The sequence below is a fragment of the Narcine bancroftii genome, chromosome 13 (assembly GCF_036971445.1).
Source record: "Narcine bancroftii isolate sNarBan1 chromosome 13, sNarBan1.hap1, whole genome shotgun sequence".
In the NCBI taxonomy this organism is placed as follows: Eukaryota; Metazoa; Chordata; class Chondrichthyes; order Torpediniformes; family Narcinidae; genus Narcine; species Narcine bancroftii.
Window position 1 is genome coordinate 33130317 of NC_091481.1, and position 25725 is coordinate 33156041.

Sequence of the window (25725 nt, forward strand, 5' to 3'; positions counted from 1 at the left end):
TTGCACAGAATTTTGCCAATCAAGACCTAATGTTAGGGCCTCTTTCACTCCTGTAGGTGTGTAGGAGTAAGTGATATCTAACAGTCCACAGCTCTGGAAGGGCCAGATTAAACCAGACTGCGCACTGGGTGTGCTATGCATCACAGCTCCAGACATTTTGGCAAGATCCATCTCCCTCTACTTCGATCCTTCTTCTCATCCAACCTCTGAAATATAGCTTCCTTTCCTGGATTCTGTTTGAACTGATATCGTTAACTACTCCTACTGTGCAGGCCATCTTGAACACTTCACCCACCAATCTGTTGCCATGTCTGTCCGCTGTTTTTTATAAAAAAGCCGAAATTTTCTGTATTATTAACTCCAAATTCACAAGAACCTTTCCTACAATGTAAGCATTCTGGCCAGACCATAAATTACATCTTATTCAACTATCTTTTCATCTTGGTTGCAGCATTTGACAAGACAGAAGCAGCATCTGACACAAGTAAATTACCATTTTCCTTCCAGGACCTCCTCTTCATCATCTTGCACTCCTTAATCCAACTAGTTGAAGTTACTCTCCATTCTTCTATCTAGTTATATAGGAATTCAAATCGCCCAAAGTGGCTTCACTGCTTGATCCCACACTGAAGATCTCCCTCTTCACAACCCCTAGAAAAGTCCTTTGGTACATCATCTGAAAGCACATCAGGTTACATCTGCCCAATTGTTTTTATCCAATTTGGTCTCATTGTCCCCTCTCTTGTCTCTCCAATGTTTGTTGTGTTTTTATGGTATTTATCGGACATGCAGAAATATTCTCCAAATTTTCTGCAACTGTGCTGGGAAGAGGAGCCAATGCCTTATGTTAACTCTGTCTCTCTTCTCATGGATGTCACCTGACCTGTAGATTCTCCCCCACCTTTCCTACCATAATTTTAGATTTCCAATATCAACATTTTTTTGGTTTTGAGTTAGGCAATTGTATTCAGTCACTTCCATAAACTCCATTCACTTTGGCCTCAACCCAAGGTTGAATCTCAACTTGGGTATGAGCATCAACATACAGACATTTTAACCATATATGGTGTAGTTATTTCAAAATTGAACTGGATCTTTGTAGTCAATTTTAAACAACTTTGCTCGCTGCTGATCTCCAAGAAGTAATTCTCAAAGATCTTGCTATCTCTGTAAGGATCAAAAGGCCTTAGCAACAGTGGCATTATCAAGCTGGCTGAGCAACCAAATGACATTGAAAGATTCTCTACGATAGCCAAACTAGAAATAAAAAGCACAGTTTTTAACCGAACATCTCAATTTGCGTACAATGAAGATTGGAATATGAAGATAAGATACGGATAGAAATACTTCTTTCTCAACCTTTTAAAAGAAGATTGAAAAATATTTCAGAGCTGCCCTAATTTTGCGTCAGGGCATCAGGGTTCGTTGAGAGGTCATTATGAATTAGCATGCCATTCTTAACTATCAAAGAAGCTTTTTTTCCTTAAGATTCCCTATTTTTGGAAAGAATACAGAAGATGGTTTCAAAGCTGGACACACAAATGGAGGGAACTTCCAAATTTGTTTTCACGTTGAAAACTGTTGAATGAGCAGATTTAGTCTGCTAGTCATTTAATACTAAGATGTTTAGAAAAGTCTTACAGTGGGTCATGAATCTCTACACCATAGATGAGAAAGCTAGCTCCTCAGAAGTACCATATTTTTATGCATATAATGCACACATTAAATGCCTATTTTACAAACCAGGTAACCCCTCCCCCCTCCCCATCGTGCGTTATATGTATGTGTGCACCATATGAGAATATTTTTACTCAGTGAAGGAACATGGACAATTAATAGCGACCGTGGGAAAGATGTGCCAGCAATTTATAGTGAGCATGGAAATATTAGTGAGTGTGGGAAAATAATAGCAGCATTGAAAGAATGTGCACAATTAATAGTGACCATTGGAAAGACGAGCCGGCAATTTATAGCGAGTGTAGGAATATTATATCGAGTATGAGAATGTAATAGCGGCAATGAAAGAATGGGCACAATTTATAGCTGGTGTGGGAAATTTTGATTTTAGAAATATCTATAAACAGGACACTGCACCTTATCAATGTTAATTGCCCAGACCCATCTCTGAGGGAGAAGATTTACATATCAAGTACCTCTGATTTGAGACAAAATTAGAATTAAAATCCTGTTTCACTCTGAAGCCTGTCTTCAATCTATTTAATTGAGTCCTCTCCAAAGCTTGTTATAATAGTCTCCTTTAGGTGGCCAGAATACCACGATATAAAGCCGCATATTCTACCTGAATGCAGCTGTCAGGAAGCTACCTGAAAGAGCCTGTTGTGGCTCGGAAGAGTACTCACCAACCCTCCTCCGGGAGGTATAATCTCTGCATCTGAACAGTCCCCCGAGGCACCTGAAAGCAGCTGCTATAGGGCGGGCTGATGACAATCAGCCGGCGAACCAGATTCCCGCACCCGACAACCCCCCTCTCCGACGTCCCACGCTGGCCGGCCCTGCCCAGACGTCCCACGCTGGCCGGCCCTGCCCAGACGCCCCACGCTGGCCGGCCCTGCCCAGACGCCCCACGCTGGCCGGCCCTGCCCAGACGTCCCACGCTGGCCGGCCCTGCCCAGACGTCCCACGCTGGCCGGCCCTGCCCAGACGCCCCACGCTGGCCGGCCCTGCCCAGACGCCCCACGCTGGCCGACCCTGCCCAGACGCCCCACGCTGGCCGGCCCTGCCCAGACGCCCCACGCTGGCCGGCCCTCCCCAGACGTCCCACGCTGGCCGGCCCTGCCCAGACGTCCCACGCTGGCCGGCCCTGCCCAGACGTCCCACGCTGGCCGGCCCTGCCCAGACGTCCCACGCTGGCCGGCCTGCTCAGACGTCCCACGCTGGCCGGCCCTGCCCAGTCGTCCCACGCTGGCCGGCCCTGCCCAGTCGTCCCACGCTGGGACAAGAGCCAGAATGCGCTTCGAGGCACCTCTCCTGCAGCTGTCCCTTTCAGGTTAACAGCACAGCGCTTTCAGAGCTGCCACCTGAAAGACCATTCAACAGAGCTGTATCCGCTTCTGCAGGCGCATTCTTGGCAGGGAATGGAACTGCAAGTGGCTAATGTGTTGCAGTGGGATATAATCTATATAACGGACAATTGACACCTCTGGGGGAAGTTGATTGGGTGTTAATTGTGGGAGATTAGCTGTGGAAGATGTGCTTTGTCTCATGTCCTATTTAAATGCAAATTGCTTTTGCCAGTTGGAATTTAGAATACTGCCCCCGTGCATTATATGTGTGCGCGCACTATATACTTGAAAATACAGCATTTACAGGGGAAATGATTACATGTTTGATGCCGATTTAGCACAGAAGAGTTGAAGTTTGGTGCAAGTCAGCCAAGTTCATGTTGAATGGTTGGATGGCAAAAGGGCATGTGGCTTCCTCCTGGTTTTTCCTTACATACTGACATAAATTCTAGATCTATGCATTTAACTGAATATGTACAGACTTTTAGAAGTTGCTGTCAGTTTCATGCTAATAAGTACTCATAGCTTCTCTATCGTTACAACCACAAAATCCAGGCTGTTAAATTAGTCGCAACACAGATATACATAACCAATTATATGAAACCTGAAAGTCTGTAGATACTGTGATTATGATAAAAACATAAAAATGCTGGACGAACTCAGCAGGTCTCACAGAATCCATCGGAAGTAAAGATATGCAACCAATGTTTCGGGCCTGAGTCATTCAAAGCAGGCAGGCGCCTTAATAAAAAGGCCAGGGAGGACCATAGACCAACAGACAATTACACTGGCCTCCTATTTCTGTAAGCTCCCCCTCCCTTCTTCAATGCCGTATCATTTCCTTTACCTCAATCTCTCTTTTCCTTTCCCTCTGTATTCTTTTCTCCAGCTTGGCCAACTCCCTCTCCCCCAATCAATGTTCAGCTTTCCTCTCATATCCATGTCTAATTGTGGACATTTGCCTGATGACCCATGCTCCTCCCCCTGCCCTTTCTTTGCTCCTTCCCCAGACATTTTATTTAGGTGCCTGCTCATATCTTGAAGAAGGGCTCAGGCCTGAAACGTTGGTTACCTCCTAGGGACACTGTGTGACGTGTTGAGATCTCCCAGCATTCTCGTGCTTTTACCTAACCAATGATCTTGCAAATTATTCCAAACTGCTGCACCAGATGGCGGGCACACTGCCATTTTCACACTCACCAGATACTAGTTGATTCACTGTATCCAACAACTGCATGGCATCCAAGAGCCTTGCCATGTGACTTGATTTCTTGTCGGATTTCTGCCCACCAAGCATCTCGAGTTTCAGGTTCATCTAAAGAGAAAAAAAAACAAGAAATCATTAGATAAATCAGCAATATTCATCTAACTCAAGATTGAATCACAAATCTGAATTCCCTCATCTTTTTGACAAGATTTATATATGAATAAGATGCAAGGATAAATGACCAACATCCACTTTCTGAGCAAGTAACATTGACAGAATACAAAATGAAACACTAAACTACTCAGGAAGCTGATGAATTGGTGTAAAACCTCAAAAGGTTCATTAACGCACGACAGAGGAAACCTGTTGAGGGGATGAAATTCAACTTTGGCTCCAAACCTTCAACTGAGAGTTTGGGTCTTGGTTGCCCTCACCACCACACATTCAATTATATCGACTTCAAAGACGATGTCAAGAGAACCAAATGCATAGGGGTATAACTGGGAGCTAAGGCTCGTGCACTGGTTTAGAATTGCAATCAAAGATGAAATTTCCACCCTTCCCCCCAGTCTATGTGGAATTCCAGCCTCAGAAAAGTGGGGCCCATTTGCTGCAGCAAATCACTGACCATTCGCAAGACAACTTTCGCAAGGCAACTGAATTGTGCAAGTCTTGTACCTTCAGGATTTGAAAAATGTTCAGCCTTTTAATTAATATAGATCTTTATCTTTATCTTTGGCTTGGCTTTGCGGACGAAGATTTATGGAGGGGGTAAATGTCCACGTCAGCTGCAGGCTCGTTTGTGGCTGACAAGTCCGATGCGGGACAGGCAGACACGGTTGCAGCGGAAAATTGGTTGGTTGGGGTTGGGTGTTGGGTTTTTCCTCCTTTGCCTTTTGTCAGTGAGGTGGGCTCTGCGGTCTTCTTCAAAGGAGGTTGCTGCCCGCCAAACAGTGAGGCGCCAAGATGCACAGTTTGAGGCGATATCAGTCCACTGGCGGTGGTCAATGTGGCAGGCACCAAGAGATTTCTTTAGGCAGTCCTTGTACCTTTTCTTTGGTGCACCTCTGTCACGGTGGCCAGTGGAGAGCTCGCCATATAACACGATATAGATACTCCCCAACATATGTCCAAATTCCGTTCTGACCAACCTGCCGTATCTCGAAATGGACGCAAGTTGGAAGTACGTTAGCATAGCATGTATTCCCCATTCTATCAGTCCCCACACTGATCCCACTCCCCTGCACTCTCCTGACAGCCTGCTATATCCCCACACTGATCCCACTTCCCCACGCTCTCCCGACAGCCTTCTGTATCTGTATAGCATTTTTAACCTAAGAACTGAGAGAGATGCTGTGATGTACACGATGCCGTGATATCGTCTGCCAGTCACTATTGAATGCATGGAGCTGCCAGCATTGGTGGACGTACCACCAAGTTTAATTTTTATATTTACACATTTTTTTTCTTTATTTAAAAAAAATTCATACAGTATTTTTTTCAGTCATATGTACGGATGGTTGTAAGTTGCATGGGTCGTAAGTCGGGGAATATCTAAATTCTTTGTTTCCACTTGCTCAAAATCTTGGTGAATTTTCTGCAACAACTCTAAGTATCTTCATCCCATGAACATTAGAGGGTTCAAATAGACATTTACTACCATTGTCTTAAGGTCAATTCAGGTTGGACAATAAATGATGACTTTTCCAGATGTGCCCGAACTAAAATGAATAATTCAAAACAAGGTGGTACATTAATAAAAAATACCGCCTGTCACCAATAAGGAAGTCAGTAATAATTTATTGTAAGAGACTATTGTAGCTGCTTAAAATTATTGCCACCAATCAAGAAATTATCTGCTGTCATCTCTGTAGGTAAGGGACCATGCCACAGCTGGAATAGGGCACTAAGCATCAGTGCCACACTCTTCGATAACATTCTCACATCCCCTGCGATCATGTAGAATGTTTGTTTCAAAAAAGTTTCTCTGATTTAGCAAGGAGTACAAAGAAACTTCACAGCAGGGGTATCTGATTTTTTTTTTAAAAAGGTACTTTCCTTCAAAGGAAACTTTATATAAATTTCAGTGTTAAACTTCTAAAAATATTAAGATGTTCTTCTCCATCACAGTAAATGCCCACCATCTCCAAAAGAAAAAAAAACATTGTATATTATGCTACCTTACCAGTGTGGAAAAACCACTGTCTGGCTCCAGATTATTTATGATCAGCAATATTAGTGTCGATAAATAATTGATTACAAATTACAATGTACATGCAGTACACAATCCAAATTTAAACAGTATCCATTCAGTTTTAAATAACAAGAATTGCCCATTTGAAACATGAATAAGTTTCTGTAGTAAAATAACTCAAAGAATCAGATGGTCCATTGATCCAATACATTTTTGGCAGTTTTACCAAAAGAGACCTCTCCAATTAGTTTCAATCCTCTGCTATTTGCTCAAAACCCTTCAAGTGTACCAAATTTATTTTTGAAAATTACCAATGAACCTGCTTCTACCAACCCAACCACAAGTGCATTCCAGATTACATGGAACAATTGAATCTATATGTTTAAAAAAAAACCCCTATCACCTTGTTCTTTTGCAGATTATCAAAGATGTCTGTCATCTGGTTACTGGTGTTCCTGCCTGTAGAATAATTCCTCCCTATTGACTTCACTACCTTTGTAGCACTGAAGAAACATTTCAATTAATTAATTTCTTAACTTTCTCAGACCAATCTCATCTTTCCTTCTTTCTCTATGATGGATACCCCTGATCACTGGTAACAAGTGAGGCCATTTTAAAAATGTAATTTACCAAGCAAATCTCCATTCCACCCTCAAATTGTTTTATTAAATATTTTAAAATATTCAAATAATAAATCTAATCAATCGAACATTTAGAGACAGCATAACATACTTTGACTGGACGAGTTGTCAGATCATTATGGGGGGGGTTGGTTGTTAGTGGCGGTGGGTGGTTCCTTGGCTGAACTTTAGTTTCCCAACCACCTCTATTTTATGGAAGGGCCACAACAGCAACTATGAGCCCACATAGATAGCCCCAAAAGGCAAATGCTTTTCAGGGTGAGCCCAGGAGGAGGACGGGTGGGATTGATGGTGAAGGGGCAAACACAGCGCACAAGCTCAGTTCAACCAGCCCACACTGACATGTGTCTCCTGTAGATGGTTTGAATGCTTTGCCTGCTTTCCGAATGTTCCACTGCATATTTGAAATTCTTAAATTCACAAGCCAACTCTAATAATTGCTTCAATATGCTGCTCTGGGTCTCCCTTCTAAATCTTGTCTTTATTTGTATATCAATGTTATCAACATTCTACTTATACTTTCTATAACCTTTAGTGCCGTACTCTCATAGCTATGTTAAAACCTAAGCCCATTTTTTTCTGACAAATTGGCCCTATAATTATGTAATAGTTACTCTTCACTTAATCAGTTTTAAGTATATTCACTTCAAAAATGTCAAACTACACAAATTGAAACTGCTCCAGGTTATAGAGACTTAGCACCCTCTAGTGACAATTAGCAGCAGTGCTGCTGCTGTGTTCCTCCATTTTGGTTACTTTACAATAAAAGTCTCTTAAAAATATTGAATTGCAATACAACTAATGCCCCTTTTCCACTGGTTCCTTGTCCCAGGAATTAATGTGGAATTAGTGGTTAAGGGTCCGGTGGAAAAAGAACATTGTCCGAACGCCGACATCAAATGACATCGAATCATGCCAGATATTGTCCGCCTCTACTCCTACTAATATCCCCGGTCAGTATTAGTTGACGTCAGCATGCCGCTAAAACCAGTGGAAGAAGGACAGCAGAAAGCCACCCATTTCCGGTTGAAGGTGGGCTCTCCAATCCCTGGGAATGTGTTGTGTTCAGTGGAAAAGCAGTCAGTCACCCGGTTTAAGGTGGCCCAGTGGAAACAGCACAAACGGCTTCCTATCCTGGGACACTGCACAGCCAATTAACTGGAATGCCCAGTGGAGAAAGGGCTTAAGATAATTACATTAAATTGTTTTTAAACTTCAGCTACATTAATGCTCTTATTTTTGTAAACAAGTATATCAGTTTAAAGCTGCTATTTTGACCCATCCAATTATCAACATCATGAATGGTGAAGGTTACCAACAATAAATAGGATTACAAAGGTGTCCATTTCTCTTCAACATATACTTTTACATGCTTGACCAAAATTAAGATCAAAGAAAGGTATATGCAAAACTTTCATAATTAGAAGAATATTTTAAAACTAAATGTTGGCTCATAAAGAACTTGCTTTTATTTAACCTCTCTTAAAACTTTAAGCTAGAGTTCTCAACCTTTTTCTTTCCACTTTAAGTGATCCCTATGCCATCGGTGCTCTGTGATTAATAAGCGATTGCTTAAGTGGGATGCGGGTGGGAAGGAAAGGTTGAGAACCACTGCTCTAGACCCAATTGTTACTGAAATAATTTGATTGAGAAAAATTGTCATTGGTCCATTTCCTTTGGAGTTTTGAAACCATGCACATAACGAGTCAATGAGGTACGATTAAAACAGTGGTTTACAAATTTTTCTTTCCACCCACATCCCACCTTAAGTAAACCTTTACTGATCACAGAGAACCTATAGTGTAGGGAATATTTAAAGTGGTATGTGAGTGGAAAGAAAAAAGTTGAGAAGCATTGCCTTAAGCCCTCCTTAATCATATCAAAAGGGGCTCATTTAACAAATAGGGAAATGGCTAGATTCTCTTTTTGTAATGCTGGTTAAGAAAAAAATGTTGGTTGAAGCAGCAAGTGAACTTTTCTACTTCCATTCAGTGTCTGGGACATTGTATATCCAGCCAACGCTGGATAGGTGGTTTAAAATCTCATCCGAAAGACACATTCCACTCTGCAACATTAGCTGCTTTCAGATGGCCTCAATACCCGACTGCAAAGCAACACATTATACTCCTTTGCGACTGTTGGGTGGCCATCTGAAACAGGATAAGCCGGCCAGGAGGTCTACTCACCCAACCCTTCTCCAATAGATATAATATCCTGCTCGGAGTATTCCCCATTGCAGCTGAAAGCAACTCAGCCAAAGCTGCTAGCAGCTTTCAGGTGCCTAGCAGTGGGCAGGCTGACTGTCAGCTGGCGACCCACTGACAGCCACCCTCCCCGCTGGTGACAACTACTCTCTCTGCTGCCTGACAGTCCCCTGGCATGGGACTACGGGACTCATGCATGCACACAAAATCCCGCTAAATTTAAAAGCTTTCAATAAGTCAGGATTCTCAGGGATGGCTGCCATAGCTCCGTACTCCCCCCCCCCTACCGCCCCCCCCCACCGCCCCACCCCCCCACAGGCCCCCACTCCCCCGCCGGCCGCCCCAGCCCCTACTCCCCCGCCGACCACCCGAGCCCTGCAGTCCCGTGCCAGAGGCTTCAGGCAGCGGGGAGGCGAGCTGTCAGACTGCTGTCACGAGTAGCCAGCTTTCGCTGCTAGACGGCTAGCAGTCAGCTGGTACATTTAGGTGCCAGAAAGCCGTCAATTGCGTGGCCACCTAAATGTGCCAGCTGAACTCTGCTAGCTGTGCCTGCAGGCGGGTAATCTTCATTGGCACACCTAAAAGCGGCTAACTTGGTAACCTCACATTTAGGATTCAAATCTTTACAGTGAAACTTTGGACATCAATATTCATGACCATTTGAAGATAAAATATCACGTTTAAATGGAAACATTGATATTGCATCTAAATATAAACCACAGAGATATTATATTTTCACATCCTGTACATTCAATTTGTCTTGCAAGATGAACAGTGTTAATCCACAAAATAAACCATTTGTCATTTTATTAAATCACTGTAATTGTTCTATGAAGTAAATATGTGGTTAAAAGATGCCGCAGAAGAGGCTATTTAATGGACTATCAAAGGCCACTTTTATTCTTCAGCTTTTGTAATGTTAGCTTTGTTTTCAGACAATGAGATTTTATGCCTTTTCTTTGCATAGCTCCAGATCCTCACTATAGTTTGGGTAACAATACGAATGCACCTTTCAGCAAAAAGATTGGATTTAATTTTAGTTTCAACATCAATTTACCAAACCAAATATTATTTGAAATCCCTATTTGCAGCATGTAGAGAGAGAAAATAACTTCCATTTGTCAAAGATTAACCTGCCAAATCTTCACTAGTATTACTTTTCAAGATCATAATTTCCCCCAAAGAGATCTTATGAACTTAATTTCTAAAAACAACAAGGTAAAATCAATCTTTTTTCCATCTTACTTGCTTCCAGGTTTGGCTCAAGAAGGTGAAAAAATGAACCAAAGACATTTAATTCAGTCCAAGTTACAAAGGGGCTTCTCATTACATCTGCATTCAAAATTGAATTCCTGCAGATGTTCTGCCTTTAAAAAAAAAAGGTTCGTAATATTATTTAAACTGCATTTGGCAATGTTATAAATCAGATTTATTCCAACCAATAGTCAGAAGCTGAATAGTGACCAGCATTGTTCCTGTATTCTACATTCCTCAACTAGAACATTGCAGCACAGAAAAAAACCCTTTTAGCCATTCTATTCTGTGCTGAACCTTTCTTTTTGCCTAGAACCAGTGGCCTGCACCCATACCTCCATCATCCAAACTAAAATTGAACCCACATTCACTTCAGCTGGCAGCACATTCCACACTCCCATCACTCTGAAGAATTTCCCCCTCATGTTCCCCTAAACCTTTCCCCTTTCACTCTTAACCCATGTCTTCTGGTTTGTATCACCTACCCTTAGTGGAAAAAACCTATCTAAATCATCTATTATCTACATCTGTCTATAGCCTCATAATTTTAAATATCTCTTATCATATCTCCCCTTATTCTTCTATGTTCTAGGGAATAAAATCCTAACCGGTTTAATCTTTCCCTGTAACCTAGTTCCTGAAATCTGGGCAACATCCTACCAAATCTTCTTCACACTCTTTCAATCTTATTGGTATCTTTTCTGTAGTGAGATGACCAAAACTGCAATACACCAAATTTGGCCTCTGCAAACTTGCTGATCCAATTTAACACATTATTATCCAGATTAATGATGCAGATGACAAACAACAATGGTCCCAATACTGCTCCCGGAGATTCACCACTGGTAACAGGCCTCCAGTCTGAGAGGCAATCTTCCACCACTACTCTGGCTTCTCCCACCCAGCCATTGTCAAATCCAGTTCACTACTTCACCATGAATACCTAGCATCTTAACCTTCTTAACTAACCTCCCATGCAAGACCTTATCAAAGACATTACTAAAGTCCATGTAGACAACATCCACAGCCTTTCCTTCATCAACTTTCCTAGTAACCTTGAAAAACTCTATCCTCTGGCACCACACCCTTGGCTAAGGACATTTTAAATATTTCTGCCAGAGCATATGTAATTTCTACATGAGCCTCCCTCAAGGCCTGAGGGATTTATCCACCCTTATTTGCTTTAAGACAGCAAGCACCTCCTCCTCTTTAATCTGTATAGGTTCCATGACCTCAATGCTTGTTTTCCTTACTTCCTATAACTCTGTGCCCATGAGCGAATATTGATTTAAAAAAAATAAGATCTCCACTATCTCTTTTGGCTTGACCATTCTGATCTTCAAAGGGACCAATTTTGTCCCTTACTATCCTTTCTCTCTTAATCTATCCGTAAAAACTCTGAGGATTTTCCTTCACATTGTCTGCAAAGCAACCTGACATCTCCTTTTAGTCTTTTTAATTTCTTGTGGTTTTTCTTGCATTTTTTATACTCTTTAAGTACCTCATTTGTTCCATGCTGCCTATACTTTCAATACACCTCTCTCTTTTTCTGAACCAGATCCCTAATACCCTTTGAAAATCAAGGTTCCCTATGCTTTCTAACCTTGCCTTTAATCCCTGTAGAGATATACAAACTCTGTACTCTCAAAATTTTACCATCGAAGACTCTTCACTTACTTCGCACATCTTTGCCTGAAAACAACTTATTCCAATCCATGCATTTTTCTACACCCTTTCTCATTTCCTCAAAATCAGATTTTTCTCCAATTTAGAATCTCAACCAAAGGCCCATCTCCATAATTAACTTGAAACTAATGGCGTTATGATCACTGGACCCAAAATATTCCCCTATACATACTTCTATTACAAAAGAGAAAGAGAGAGGGAGAAAGACTGACTATATCTAAACACATTTGACAAACTCCAAGCCATCCAGCCCTTTTACAGCATGGGAGTCCCAGTCAATATGTGGAAAATTAAAATCTCCTACCATCATGATCTTATGATCAATGCAGCTGTCTGCTGTCTCTCTACAGATTTGCTTCTCCAATTCCTGCTAACTGTTGGCCGGTCTGTAATACAATCCCATGTGTGAGGTGATATTTTTCCTATTCCTCAGCAACCCTGTGGGCTGTCCTGCCTGAACACAGCTGTGATATTTTCCCCAACGAGCAATGCCATTCCTCCTCTTCATTCCCTGTTCTAAAGGAATGGAAGCCTGGAGCATTGAGCTGCCAGTCCTGCCCCTCCTGCAACCAAGTTTCACTAATGGCCACAATGTCAGAATTTCACGTGCCAATCCACGTTGTAAGATCATTTGCCTTTCCTATAATACCCCTTGAATTGAAATAGATGTACCTGATATTTACTTCTTTAAAGGTATGAAAGTGGTGAGAATTGTTGAGACACAAGATGATCTAAGAATTATAGGAAAATTAAGGTTAAAATTCTTCAAAACTCTATGCCAATTTCATTAGGCACATCAATATTTCAGAATGCAATTAGCTTATAATTATCACAGACAACATTGTTTAATTATTTTCAACTGCAGAATGTTGCATATGGCTCCACAATTTGAGAGACTCCACTCTTCCCATTCTAGAACAGCACACAAGTATTCCAATCAGTTTAATAAATTGTTTAATTTTGTTCAGATATAAATCACCGATCTCTGTCAGTTGTTATCCATGTCCATCTTTATCAGTGATTCTCAAGGTCAAATTAGAACCTTGCCCTTTAATTGCTTTTTTCAGATCATTTCAAGAAGATGATGTTTTACTGACTCCAACTCCAAACCAAGTTTTATCTTTTACTTTCATTGATAGTCCAAATGTGCAATTTTGATTAAATGGAAAGACAATATTCCATTTACACAATGGTTAAGTGATATTACGTCCAAGTCCAGAAAAAAAATTAGATATACTGTTAAAGATTCAAATATTAACCAAAAAGACGTTGTGTCCATTTATGGATTATTATCGTAGCTTAAAGAATTAGGGTGTTTAGGGTGTTGTGCGGTCTGGTTCCGGGTTGGAACCATGCATTGTTATTTTTAACCTTGCTTAGTGGGTCAGGGTATTGATTTATAAGGTTTCTTCTTTTTTTTGTTTGGGGATTTTTTTTTAAAAATTTTGATAATAATAGATAACAGTTTTGTTCATTTGCGAATAAACATTGATAAAATTATTATGGAATGAGAAGCGAAGAAAGGAGAATTGTAAACCTTTGTTGTTAAATCGTATTTTATTGCTATGGTGGTGCTTCTGTGCTCAGGATTTCCTTATTAAAGATAATCTTTGGCTTGGCTTCGCAGACGAAGATTTATGGAGGGGGTAAATGTCCACGTCAGCTGCAGGCTCGTTTGTGGCTGACAAGTTCGATGCGGGACAGGCAGACATGGTTGCAACGGAAAATTGGTGGGTTGGGGTTGGGTGTTGGGTTTTTCCTCCTTTGTCTTTTGTCGGTGAGGTGGGCTCTGCGGTCTTCTTCAAAGGAGGTTGCTGCCCGCCGAACTGTGAGGCGCCAAGATGCACAGTTTGAGGCGAGATCAGCCCACTGGCAGTGGTCAATGTGGCAGGCACCAAGAGATTTCTTTAGGCAGTCCTTGTACCTCTTCTTTGGTGCACCTCTGTCACGGTGGCCAGTGGAGAGCTCACCATATAACATAAGATAATATTGTTTAAAGTTTTACATTTTTCTTTCTCGAATCTTGTACAGTACAATTATACAATGCGCTACAAGTGTTTATATTGTAAAATATCAATAAAATATTTTAAAAAGACAATGACATAAGCAAATTGTCTTCAAAAACATATTCCACCATATCCAAGTGCTTTGTGCCTTAAAATACCCTTAGTTGAACCCTCAGGATTAAGAATGATTTTTGCCTCCTCTTCAGTTCTGGTCAATGCAGGACCTACCATAAATGCAGGATCTTCCATAAATGATGAGGTGATGTGCTCCTTCTGGTGCTCACAGCGGCATGGCCTTGGGGAATCTCAATACCTGCAATTATCCTGAATCTCTTGCTCGGTTTGTATGGTAATTTCCTTCTGTGACAGACCAGATACTCTGGTCTTCAGATTCAAGAGCCTAGTGTCAAGCATGTGAAAGGCTTGGCTGGTTCAGTCAATACTAGAGGTTTTGGCCAAGGATAAATACTTACAGAGTCAGCACTAGTAATGCCCTCCCCCCCCCCCCCCCCCATACCTCGAGATGCCTATTATAGGTGATCCAAGGCTCAGATGCATATGGAAATACAGTTGCCTTGGAGACTATGAGTGGTGTGCCTGGTCTGAGGTCTTGATCTTCAAAATATTCATTTCTTCAGTCCACCAAAAGCCCTGTTGACACTTTGAAGATGGCCGTGAATTTTATCAGCATCTGCCTTCACCAAGCGATGTCTCCCAAAATGTGAATAGTCCACATTTTTCTGGGGTTCACTGGGAATTTTTATTGTCAATAAGCAGTGCGGTGCAGCGGGGCGTGGATGTCCTTCATTTTGCAGTTGTTGGCACAAGCTCTATTCTCACATCTGTTTATTGAACAAGCAGCTCGGTCTCAAAGGGTGTGCAATCAGAAGCTTCATCTGTACATTGCAGCTTGAAAATCCAGATCAGGTTATTACCTTAGTCCTGGAACACAATGACCACAGGCTGAATGGCTTCCCATTGTCTCTAAAGATTAGCACCACTGCCACACAGGTGGTTTAATGGAGGTGAGGTGCAGCACTACAGAAGGAATTGGAGGAAGAGATTTTAAGCCGTGTTTAAAACCAGTCTTCATGGAGAATGGTTCTGTTAGATGAACAATAAGCAGGAGGGACTCAGCAGGTCAGGTAGCACGCAAGGTAGAAATGATCAGTTAATAATGACTGACCATTTTGATCCATGAATGTTGTCTGACCCACTGAGCCCCTCCTTTGTTCACTCAAGATTCCACCAACTGCAGCTCTTGTTTCTCTTGGGTTCTGTTGTAGATCAGTTGGTTAATAACAAGGCTTACATGGCCATTGAATGCAAACTGGAATGTAATTTCTGCGAGTAGCCAAATCAGAGTCAGGTATTCAACAGTACTATCTGCTTGTTGGTCAAAGGTTTCTGAAAAGTCAAAAGAAGGTCATGCATCGTGCATTAGTCTTGGATTGCCCTGCAGTGAAGATCATGTCCATTGTGTCTGAAGATGAATGGAATACAGACAGATTTGAGAGCATCTCTTTCAAGCATTAGTCTTGGATTGCCCTGCAGTGAAGATCATGTCCATTGTGTCTGAAGATGAATGGAATACAGACAGATTTGAGAGCATCTCTTTCAAGCATTAGTCTTGGATTGCCCTGCAGTGAAGATCATGTCCATTATGTCTGAAGATGAATGGAATACAGACAGATTTGAGAGCATCTCTTTCAAGCAGAAATCCTTACCCCTGTCCGAAGGCTCCAGGTTAAGGCATACACATGTTGGGTCCATGTTAAACTGAGGCAAAGAACCACAAGCCTTCCACTCATTCTACAGTGGGTGTCAAGACACAAAAACCATGATCTTCAAATTGCCCCTCCAGAATAAGGTAGGACTAATGACTTTAAATCCGGTTATTTTGTGCCCCACATTCCTCTAAGTGCAGTGACATTGACATCAAAGTGCACAAGCTTCTGATCCATGATCACTGAACAAGGTTCAGGTCCGTCACCTGTGCAATTGCCCACGATGATTCCGACTTTCCAGGTCCCAAACTTCATAATATGAAGAGAAAGCTCCCTGTATGCACAACACAGCCTTCACAGAGTGGGGTGTAAGGGGGAACCAAGACTACTGCAGGCCAGGCCCTGTTGTTTGAATAGGAGTGATCACTCATAGATATGTACAGATGTCAGTGGGGACATGCATGTTTGCTTGACCATGAACACACAAACACACAACCACACGAATCTACTTGTATGTGGGGTCAAGCAAAATAACCTATGCCCATCATCTCTTTTTTTGCTACCATGTTCAGCACTGGCCAAGGATGAATTTCTAGACATTGGTCACCAAAGGAGAAAAACACAAATATGTAATTCTTTTCCTGCCCAAGGAAGTTTTGTTTCTTAGGTTCTGCTGAGTTATGAAATGCAGAATAGTAAACAGCTTGACATACAAGAACTTAAGACCAAGTTGATTCATTCTGTGAGAACTTGAGATATAAGCTCCATATTTTCAAGATATTGCAAGCATAAAAGCATTAAATGCAAAATAAAACTGCACTCTGCCACAAAAGAATGGAGCAAATTTAAAATACAGATACTTAGAAACAGTAGCCTTTATACAGTTCCAGCCAGAAGATAACAAGTGAACATGCAATTCTAAATTTATACAAGTTTGAAACTGAATAGCTCATAGTTTAGGATGTGTGATGCCAAACACCAAGCAGACTTCAACAACGTACAAAGTCTTGGAAATACTTCCGCTGAAGCGCAAAAAAAAAAAGGCTGAACCCAGTGAACAAAAGTTAAAAAAAACGAGGCATGTTAAGCATGCTTCACCAAATGGGGCGAAACAGACAGAAAACCATGGCAGCTCACTGAAATGGTTAAAGTAATAATTTTAACATCCTTGTAAAAGCATGGCAAATATTGGTAACGTCAAAGAATATCTTTTTTGCAACAGCATTGACATGTTACCAGAAAAACCTAAGCCAGAACACAAAAATAATTTTTAGTTCCCTGTTAAAAGTGATTTTCAAGATAATACTGAAGTAATAAAAAGGACACTGACATTTTCCCACTCAATACATTATTGATTGAACAAATTTGAAACCCCATCTGATTTCAGAAATAGATCTGTTAAAAAATATTTACTTGTAATCCATTTCTTTCACACCACCACCCCCCCCCCCCCCACTTCACTTCTCCTCCATGTTTATTTTGTTTTTCCATTTTTTTCTGGTCCCTTACTATGTCTGACAATGGTACACTTATTTTCTTCTCGGTCTTCTGCCACACTTCAAGATTTCTGCCTTACTTCTCCCTGGCACTTGGGACTTTTACAGACAACCTTACCTGAACTGCTTTGGCCGACCCAAGTGTAAAGAGAGCGATAAATGCTATTTTCATGGGAGGTAAAGCAGATCTAAACACCTTTGAAAATAAATATTCAGATGAAGATGTACAGCCTCCAGATGGAAGGAAAAAGGTTCAAAAATCACTAGAAGCAGTTAATTCGTTATTTAGTTTTGGTCACCTAACTACAGAACAACTATCAATAAGAAAGAAAGAGCGCAAAGAAGATTTACTAGGATGTTGCCCAGACTTCAAAAACTGATTTACAGCGAAAGATCAAACAGGTTAGGACTTTATTCCTTGGAGCGTAGAAGAATGAGGGGAGATTTAACAGAGGTATTTATAATTATGGGGGATAGACAGAGAAAATATAGGTCGACTTTTACCACTGAGGGTAGGTGAGGCAAAAACTAAAAGACATTGGTTAAAGGTGAAAGGCGAAAAGTTTAGGGGGAACTTCTTCACACAGAGAGTGGTGGGAGTGTGGAACGAGCTGTCAGCGGGAGTGGTGAACGCGGGCACAATTTTAACATTTGAACAGGTACATGGATGGGAAAGGTATGAATGGCAATGGATTGGGTGCTGATCAGTGGGACTAAATTTTTTTTTAATGGTTCGACGCAGACTAGAAGGGCCAAAGGGGCCTACCTTGTTCTATGGTTTCTAAGTAAAAGTAATTGAAGCACAAAATTTGAAAGAGCTGTAAAAATGTATTTAAAATTTTGGGAAGAAAAAATACTCACAGTCTTTTAAATGGGATATAAAGGAATTGGAGAAGGAGCATTGAAATGCTGGAAGATTACATCAGAGTCAAGGTTAAAATGATCAGCAAAGATTGAAAAGTTTGAGGCTTTTGTCTCTAGAAAGGCAGAAGGTGCTCTGGCAGAGGAGAGGCATCTTGACATCAACTCAATCAAGGTCGTTCATAATCTTACAGATGTTTTCGCAAATACGAGACCCTGAACCTAAGGAGAACAAATAGTTACCGTGATAAATCCAGTGGGTAATTTGAGAAGCGGCTTTACTCAGTGAACCATAAACATCTGAGTTAACTGAGTCAACAAGCTTTTGTACAAAAGTAACTAGGTACAGAAGGAGGTAAAAGTAAAATAAAATTAGCAATGACAGGGCAAGATAAAGAAAGGTCAGAGAAAGCTTGTTCAAAATGAAAATACATAAACCTAGAAATAATAAATATTACTGTATGCTGCACAAAGGACTTATTGATCACAAAATTTATTGTTGAGCCCTGTGTTTGACAAGTTAATTCACAGAGACAGGTGAACATGAACAGCATCAAATGACTTGTAGTACACATTCTGATATCATTCGCTTAAATTTATGTACACATGATGTGAGCAGATTGATGGTCACAAATCTTGCTTCCATGCAAAGTAAAGGGGGACCAGCTTAACCAGGCCTATGGCCTTAAACTCTGGTGCATGGATTTTCTGATCTCTGTACCCTGGCCTGTGGTCATTAAAACAAACCCAAGTATGAGGGCACTGAGTGTCACTATGTGCTAAAATTCTATCTGTCCCAAGTGGTGCAAAGAATGGGCCTGGCCCAGATGCTACGCAATGTCCCTATCAGGTGGACTTAGCCACACCACCTATTCCTTGTGGAAATGTTTTTCCTGACCTTTGACGACAAGGCCATCAGACAGTGGTCAGAACAGAACATCCTGCTGACACTTAAGAGACAGAGACTGTTAGGTCTGCTTTGTTCATGAATGAGTGAGACAAACACCAGACTGAGTCGAAATCAGGGTTCTTTGTTCTTTATTACCGGATTGTAACACTTGCGACTAACAATGTTAGTCGGAGAATGCATTCTGCCGTTATCAGCAAAATGGTGATTTTTTATACCCTTGGATACATGCTTAGAACATCATCATATCATTACTTGTCCAATGACTAAAACTGTTGCTATCCTTTCCCTGCTAGCTTCCTGCCTCTCAATCCATCAATGTCTCTCTTATCTTGTAAGTACAAGGATGCATTCAGATCTTGTTACAGCCCTGCCCAGGGTAACTCCTTACACATTCCCATCTCATGATGTTTTACCTAACAGGAGTACAAGGACACCTCCCCTTCTTGTTACAGCCCTGCACAGGGTAACTCCTTACACATTCCCATCTCATGATGTTTTACCTTACAAGACTCAATGGATATAGTGGGGTAGTTCCCTGAGCAGACTCTCCAAGTTAGCTGGCGAAATGCCTCCTGTCCCAGTACTCGTGGACTTGGCCTGGTTGGTGGTGAGAGGAGCTCTCCTGGTCAGATACTTTCGGTACAATAGTTGTCCCCGTGATGACGGCTGTGGAGACAATCTCACAGCTCTTTGCAGAGTGCAGATTTGCTCAGAGTGTGTGGAGAAGGATCCTGTCACGGTTTATCCCCAGCAACAGCACAACAGAGGACTCTCTGATTTATGGGCTGTTCCTGGGGACAGACATCCAGAACTACTGGAAGACCATCAAATTGGTACGACACCCTTTGGTCTGCCCGAAACGTTTGATCTTCCAGTACACCGAGATGTTGGTGAGGGAATGCTACTGACTGGCACATTCCAGATTGAAGGAGTAATGTGCTGAGGCTTGGCACAGCCAATACAAGGGTGTCAAGAGGATGGAAATGTGAGGACTTGATTCTAAGGGTGTGAAGATGCGGAACTGTTTTCCATTTTGTAAATATTTTGTGAATAAAGTCTATTTTTGGAAAAAAAATTTAAAACAAACGACTAGAAGAACTCAGCCATTCAGGCAGTATTTGTGGAGGGAAATGACATTTCATCTGAACAGCTCCAGATGAAGGGTTTTGTCCTAAAGCATCAAATGTTCATTTCCTTCCACAGTTGCTATGTTTCCCTATTTATTTGTTGTTTCAGATTTCAGCATCTGCTGTCTCTTGGGGTGTAACTGCGATCATAAAATCTGGAGCAGGGTAAATATCCTTCCCAATTTCCCTGTGCTCCTCGGGACACAAGAGTCTCCTTTGAATCCACTACAAGATCGCTGCATGAATGTAGATTGTGACTAGTATCTCCATCTAATGACCCAGGGTGATTCTCAAGGTCCCCAAATCCCAATCTTCTCTGTGAAAGACTCTTATCACCAGCTCCTGCAAGCTAAGTCAAACTATCTACCAGTATTCCTTCACTAACTCTGCAGGTGTCCAAGTCTGGTAATATTGCACACAATGCCTTGGGGCTCTCAGAGTACTGCTGTGCATGAGGGGAGCAGGAGACCAAAATACATTCACAAAACGCAATGATTCTTACTACTACTGCACATGGTATTTTTTTTTTTGCAAGAGGAAAATTAACTGAGGGCATAGATTTAAATATTAAAAGATCTGGTCTTTAACATATTGTTTCCCTTTCTCTTTCCACAGATACTGTCTGACCTGTTGAGCATTTGCAGTATTTTCTGTCTTTTAGGGGGCCTGAATACCCCAATGTAAAGCTGCATATTCTACCCCTATGTGGCTCTCGGGGCACCTACCTGAAAGAGCAGGAGGCGCCTCCGTGGCACACTTTCTAACCCTCCTCCGGGAGGGATAATCGCCAGAGCACTGAAGTCCCCCCAGGAACCTGAATGCAGCTGCCTGAAAGCTATAGTGGACAGGAGCCAGAGTGCGCTCCGAGGCACCTCCCATGCAGATATCTCTTTCAGGTGGACAGCGCAGCGCTTTCAGGGCTGCCATCTGAACAACGGTTCCAAAGCTATGCGCCCGCTTCTGCAGGCATTTTCTTGGCGGAGAATGCACCTGAAAGCGGCTTTAGTAAATAGAACTCTGTAGTTGCCACAATCTAGTGAGCAGAAACAAACTCAATAGTCCTGGTCCTACTGTGAACTTATTCTTAAACCTATTCTGCCATTTAATCAGGTCAGAACTAATCTCCAAGTTTAATTTCCTTCTACTGTGGAAACAGTGCTAAGATAGATTTTAACCTTGGACCTCCTACAATCTATGCTGTTATTTTAGTATTCCAAAACTGGTCATTACCATTCAGCCAGACGTCTCACTCTACTGTCATCTTTCCTGACAAAGACCAGTATGGATGCAACTGCTAAGACCCAGCAATTAAAAAAAGTGCTGAACCACAATAGAAGTCAAGACCTTCCAACTGTTTAGTTGATGGCTAGTCCAGGTGGTGTTAAAGAACTGCAAATCAAAATAATGGAGTAAAACACTAAAATCTGCAGACACCATAACTGAAGTAAAAACTCAATGCTGGAGAAACTCAGCAGGTACTGTATACAGCAAAGCTACTACAATAATGATGGCTAATTAATATTTGAAAATAATTCAAACAAATTGACTAGAATGTTTGGTCAAGCAATTTGACTCAGCTGCAAGAAATGGAGAAAGTAGACATTCTGTGCAATAAAGGCCATTCACCCTTTGGTCTAGAATTTAAATCCTGTGCAAATGTAAAAGGTTGCTTTCCAACAAGCTGTAAATGTCCAACAGCCCAGGGCAACGAATAGCATACTTATTCAGCACAGCACATTCTTCATGGGTTGGAAGTGAATGAGTGCTGGGCTGCAATGGAAGTAGTAACTCGATAACTGGCATCCAAGGACTCCCAAGAGCTCGAGATTCTGAAGGGAATGCTGACACGTTCATGGCAATGTTTCAAATGTCCCTGTGCTCTCAAAGTTCCAGCATTGAAAGATAGCAACTGTATTCAACAAAAGACGTCAAAAAAGATAGGAGAGAGAAAATGATGAGGAAAATAGACTGACTTCAGCTGTCAGGAAAATAAGGCACGCATAATTAAAAATAGAGCAAAGTGACACATATAAAATTGAGAGCAACAATCTGATGGGGGAACTTAGCAGATTGAGAGTATCTGTAGCAGAATAAGAATGGTCAATGTTTTGGGTTGGAATCCTTCACCAAGACTTGATTTTCTGAGGACAGATTAAAGCATTGGATGCAGTATATTGGAATTTTTATAAAGCACTTGGAAAAAGTATTTATGCAAAAGATTATTACACAAAATAGAGGCTTCTGGGATTAGGTCAAATATTAGCTTTGGGAGTGGATTGATTATAAGGGAAAAAGCAATGGATTTATTTTGAAGCAGGCATCCTCCACCTTGTAGAATAGCATCAGAATAAACACTGAGACTACAGGTATTGTGATAATACCTTCAACAAAATGACTGAATGTAGTATGTACAACTTTGCAAACTATACAGAATCAGAATTTATTGTCATGAATGGGTCACGAGATTCGATGTTTCCAGCAGCGTCATAGAGCAAACATTCATATTATAACCATCTCACGACATCACTAAAAAGAAATAAATAAAAATAATAGTGCACAAAAAGTAAGGCAGTGTCTTTGGTTCATTGATTATTCAGGAATCTGATGGCAGAAGGGAGGAAGTCCAGCATTCATTCATTTCCAACCCATGAAGAATTTACTTTGCTGAATAAGTATGCTATTTCACTGTCCTAGGCTCCTATAGCTTTCCCCCCCCCCCCCCGATGGTAGCAGAGCGAAGAGGGCATGGTCTGGGTGGTGGTGAGGGGGTCTTTGATAGAGGCTGCTTTTTTAAAACACCGCCTCAAGTAGATGTCCTCGATGGAGTGAAGTTTGGTGCCTGCAACGTTGCAGGCCGAGTTAACAACCCTCTGGAGTTTATTCTTATCCTGAGAGTTGGCATCTCCATCCCAGGCAATGATGCAACCAGCCAGAATGCTCTTCACGGTCCACCTGTATTCAGTGATGTGCTGAATCTCCTCGGACACCTCATAAAATAAAGCCTCTGGCAAGCATTCAAGATTAGGAAAGAAAATTAGCCACAAAGAAGATACATATAGAGATGCAGGAAGATGAATTGAAATATCGAGGAGATTCGAGGATGAAGTTTAACTCTGAAAAGGAGAGTATTATTTGTAAAGAAGAATATAAAAACATAATACTTTTGTAGCAGTAAAGCAGCACAGAGCCCAGCTCCGCAGAATAATGTTCCTACAGAGTGCAAAACTCAGGGTTTCATGGGTGGGGAAAATTGTTCAGTGGTGCTGTTCTGATTTTTGCAAGGAGAGCTGATCTAATAAGTAGAGGCTTGCCCAAGTAACCAGAGACCAATGGAATGAACAACCAGTGCCATGTGGGACACCATACCATCACCCACATCCAGAATGATGACAGGAGCAGGAAATGAAGGAAGGCGCAGTTGGAGAAATTTCAACACTCCACTGCAGTCCATCCATGAGACTAAATAGAACCAAGAAATTAACCAGGGTAGACTTGGCATGCCAAGTTCACCTCAACCACCCATTCACTAATCCCATCTTATTTTCTACACATTCCCATCAACTCTTCCCAAACTACAATTAAGAGGCAATTTGCAATGGCCCAATTAAACGGTCTGTCTGCGCTTTTTCGGATCATGTGAGGGAAGAAAAAAAAAGGGAGCACCCAGAGGAAACTCGCACAGGTCACAGGGTGAAGGACCAACTCCACAGAGGCAGGACAGGATTGAACCCTGGTTGCAGGAGCTGAGAGACAGCAGCGCTCTACGAGCTGAGCCAGTCAAAATATTTCAGGAAATGGCTAGCTTACAGAGAAGAACTAAGTAATTGCTAGCCAGACAAGATTCAGCAGGCAGGTCATCCTGAATAATAATAGGTGAGGGATCAGAATCATTAACAAGCTTATTGACAAAATGTCTCTATCACATCTGCTCCCAAGAGATATTCTATTCCAGATCATCCGAGATGTCATCCTTCTTCAAAAACTTGGCTTCCCCTCTATGCCATCAACTCAACCCTTACTCACAATGCTTTCATTTCCCTCCCCTCTGCCCCTAGACGCAACTACAGGATTCCCTTTGTCCTCACCTGCCACCCCATTAGCCTCTGCATCCAATATATTATCCTCCACAATTTTCTCATCTACATGATCCCACCACCAGACACAACTTTCCCTCTCCACCTTCCAAAGGGGCCAATCCCTCCATGACTCCTTCTTCCACTCATCTCTTCCCACTGATCACCCTCTTGGCACCTTCCCCTATGACCACAGTGTCACACTTGAGCCCCACCTCCTTTATGGGTTCCAAACAGTCCTTCCAAGCAAAGTAACGTGAATCTGTGGGAGTCAACTACTGCATCGTTATAGCCTTCTCTACATTCGAGAAAAGAAGCAGACTGGGAGATCGCTTTGCTGAGCATCTTCCCCCCCCCCCCCCCCCAACCCCCGTCCATAACAATGTCAGGGATCTCCCAGTGGACATCCATTTCAATTCTGCATCCCACTCCTGGGCCGACACATCTGTCCGTGACTGCGTGCACTGCTAATCTAGCGCCATCCGTAAATTGGAGGAGCAACTCCTCAAATTCCATATGGGCACTCTCAAACCGGATGGCATCAACATCAACTTCTTCAGTTTCAATTAGACCACTCCCCGTTCTCCCTCTCTTCCCTATCCCTCTGCCTCCTTTGCTCAAGCTCTCCATCCCCTTCCCTCTCCGATCGCAGAGCTATCGCTCCCTCCCTTATCTACCTATTGCCTCTGGACCTGTGATGCTCTCCCTACCCCTCCCCAACACCATTTTATTCAGACTTCTGCCTACATTTTGCTCAGACTTTGATGAAGGGCTTGATGAATACCCGATGATTATGTATCTTTATTTTTGCTATATAAAGTACGCTGTTTGATCTGGTGAATTTCTCCAGTATTGTGTTTTTATTTCAATCACTGTGTCTGCAGACATATAACTCCTTATTGTCATGAACATAAGTCATGAAATTTGTTGTTTTGAAAAAAAGTATTAGAAAAAGTGAGGTAGTATCTATCGGTCAATTGTCTGTTGAGAAATCTGATGGCAGAGGGGAAGAAACTGTTATTGTAACACTGAGTGTGAGTCTTCAGGCTCCTGTACCTTCTCCCAGATGATAGCAGTGAAAAAAGGACATGGCCTGGATGGTGAGGATAATGGAGGGAAGACTAATGCCCGTGTTGGAGCTGGCTGTGTTTATGACCCTCTGTAGCCTTTTCCTGTCCTGTGCATCCATGCCTGACAGTGGTGCACCTAGTCAGAATGCTCTCCATGGTACACCTGTAGAACTTTGCAAGTCTTTGGTGATATACCAAATCTTTTCAAACTCCTCATAAAATATAGCCACTGGCCTGCCTTCTTCA

The 25725-nt window shown here is 41.9% G+C and overlaps 1 protein-coding gene across 17 annotated transcripts in view; it reads right to left on the minus strand.

Moving 5' to 3' along the window:
• The window catches only part of c2cd5 (C2 calcium dependent domain containing 5), a 143664-nt gene that overhangs the window by 51040 nt on the left and 66899 nt on the right, over nt 1-25725 (minus strand). For all 17 annotated transcript variants that reach the window (XR_011348028.1, XR_011348027.1, XM_069908603.1 and 14 more), the window contains one exon: nt 4224-4338. Coding sequence is in view for 15 of the 17 variants with exons in the window: in XM_069908603.1 (XP_069764704.1) it covers nt 4224-4338 (115 nt within the window). In the remaining 2 variants the exon portion in view is untranslated. The remainder of the gene's footprint in view (nt 1-4223; nt 4339-25725) is intronic.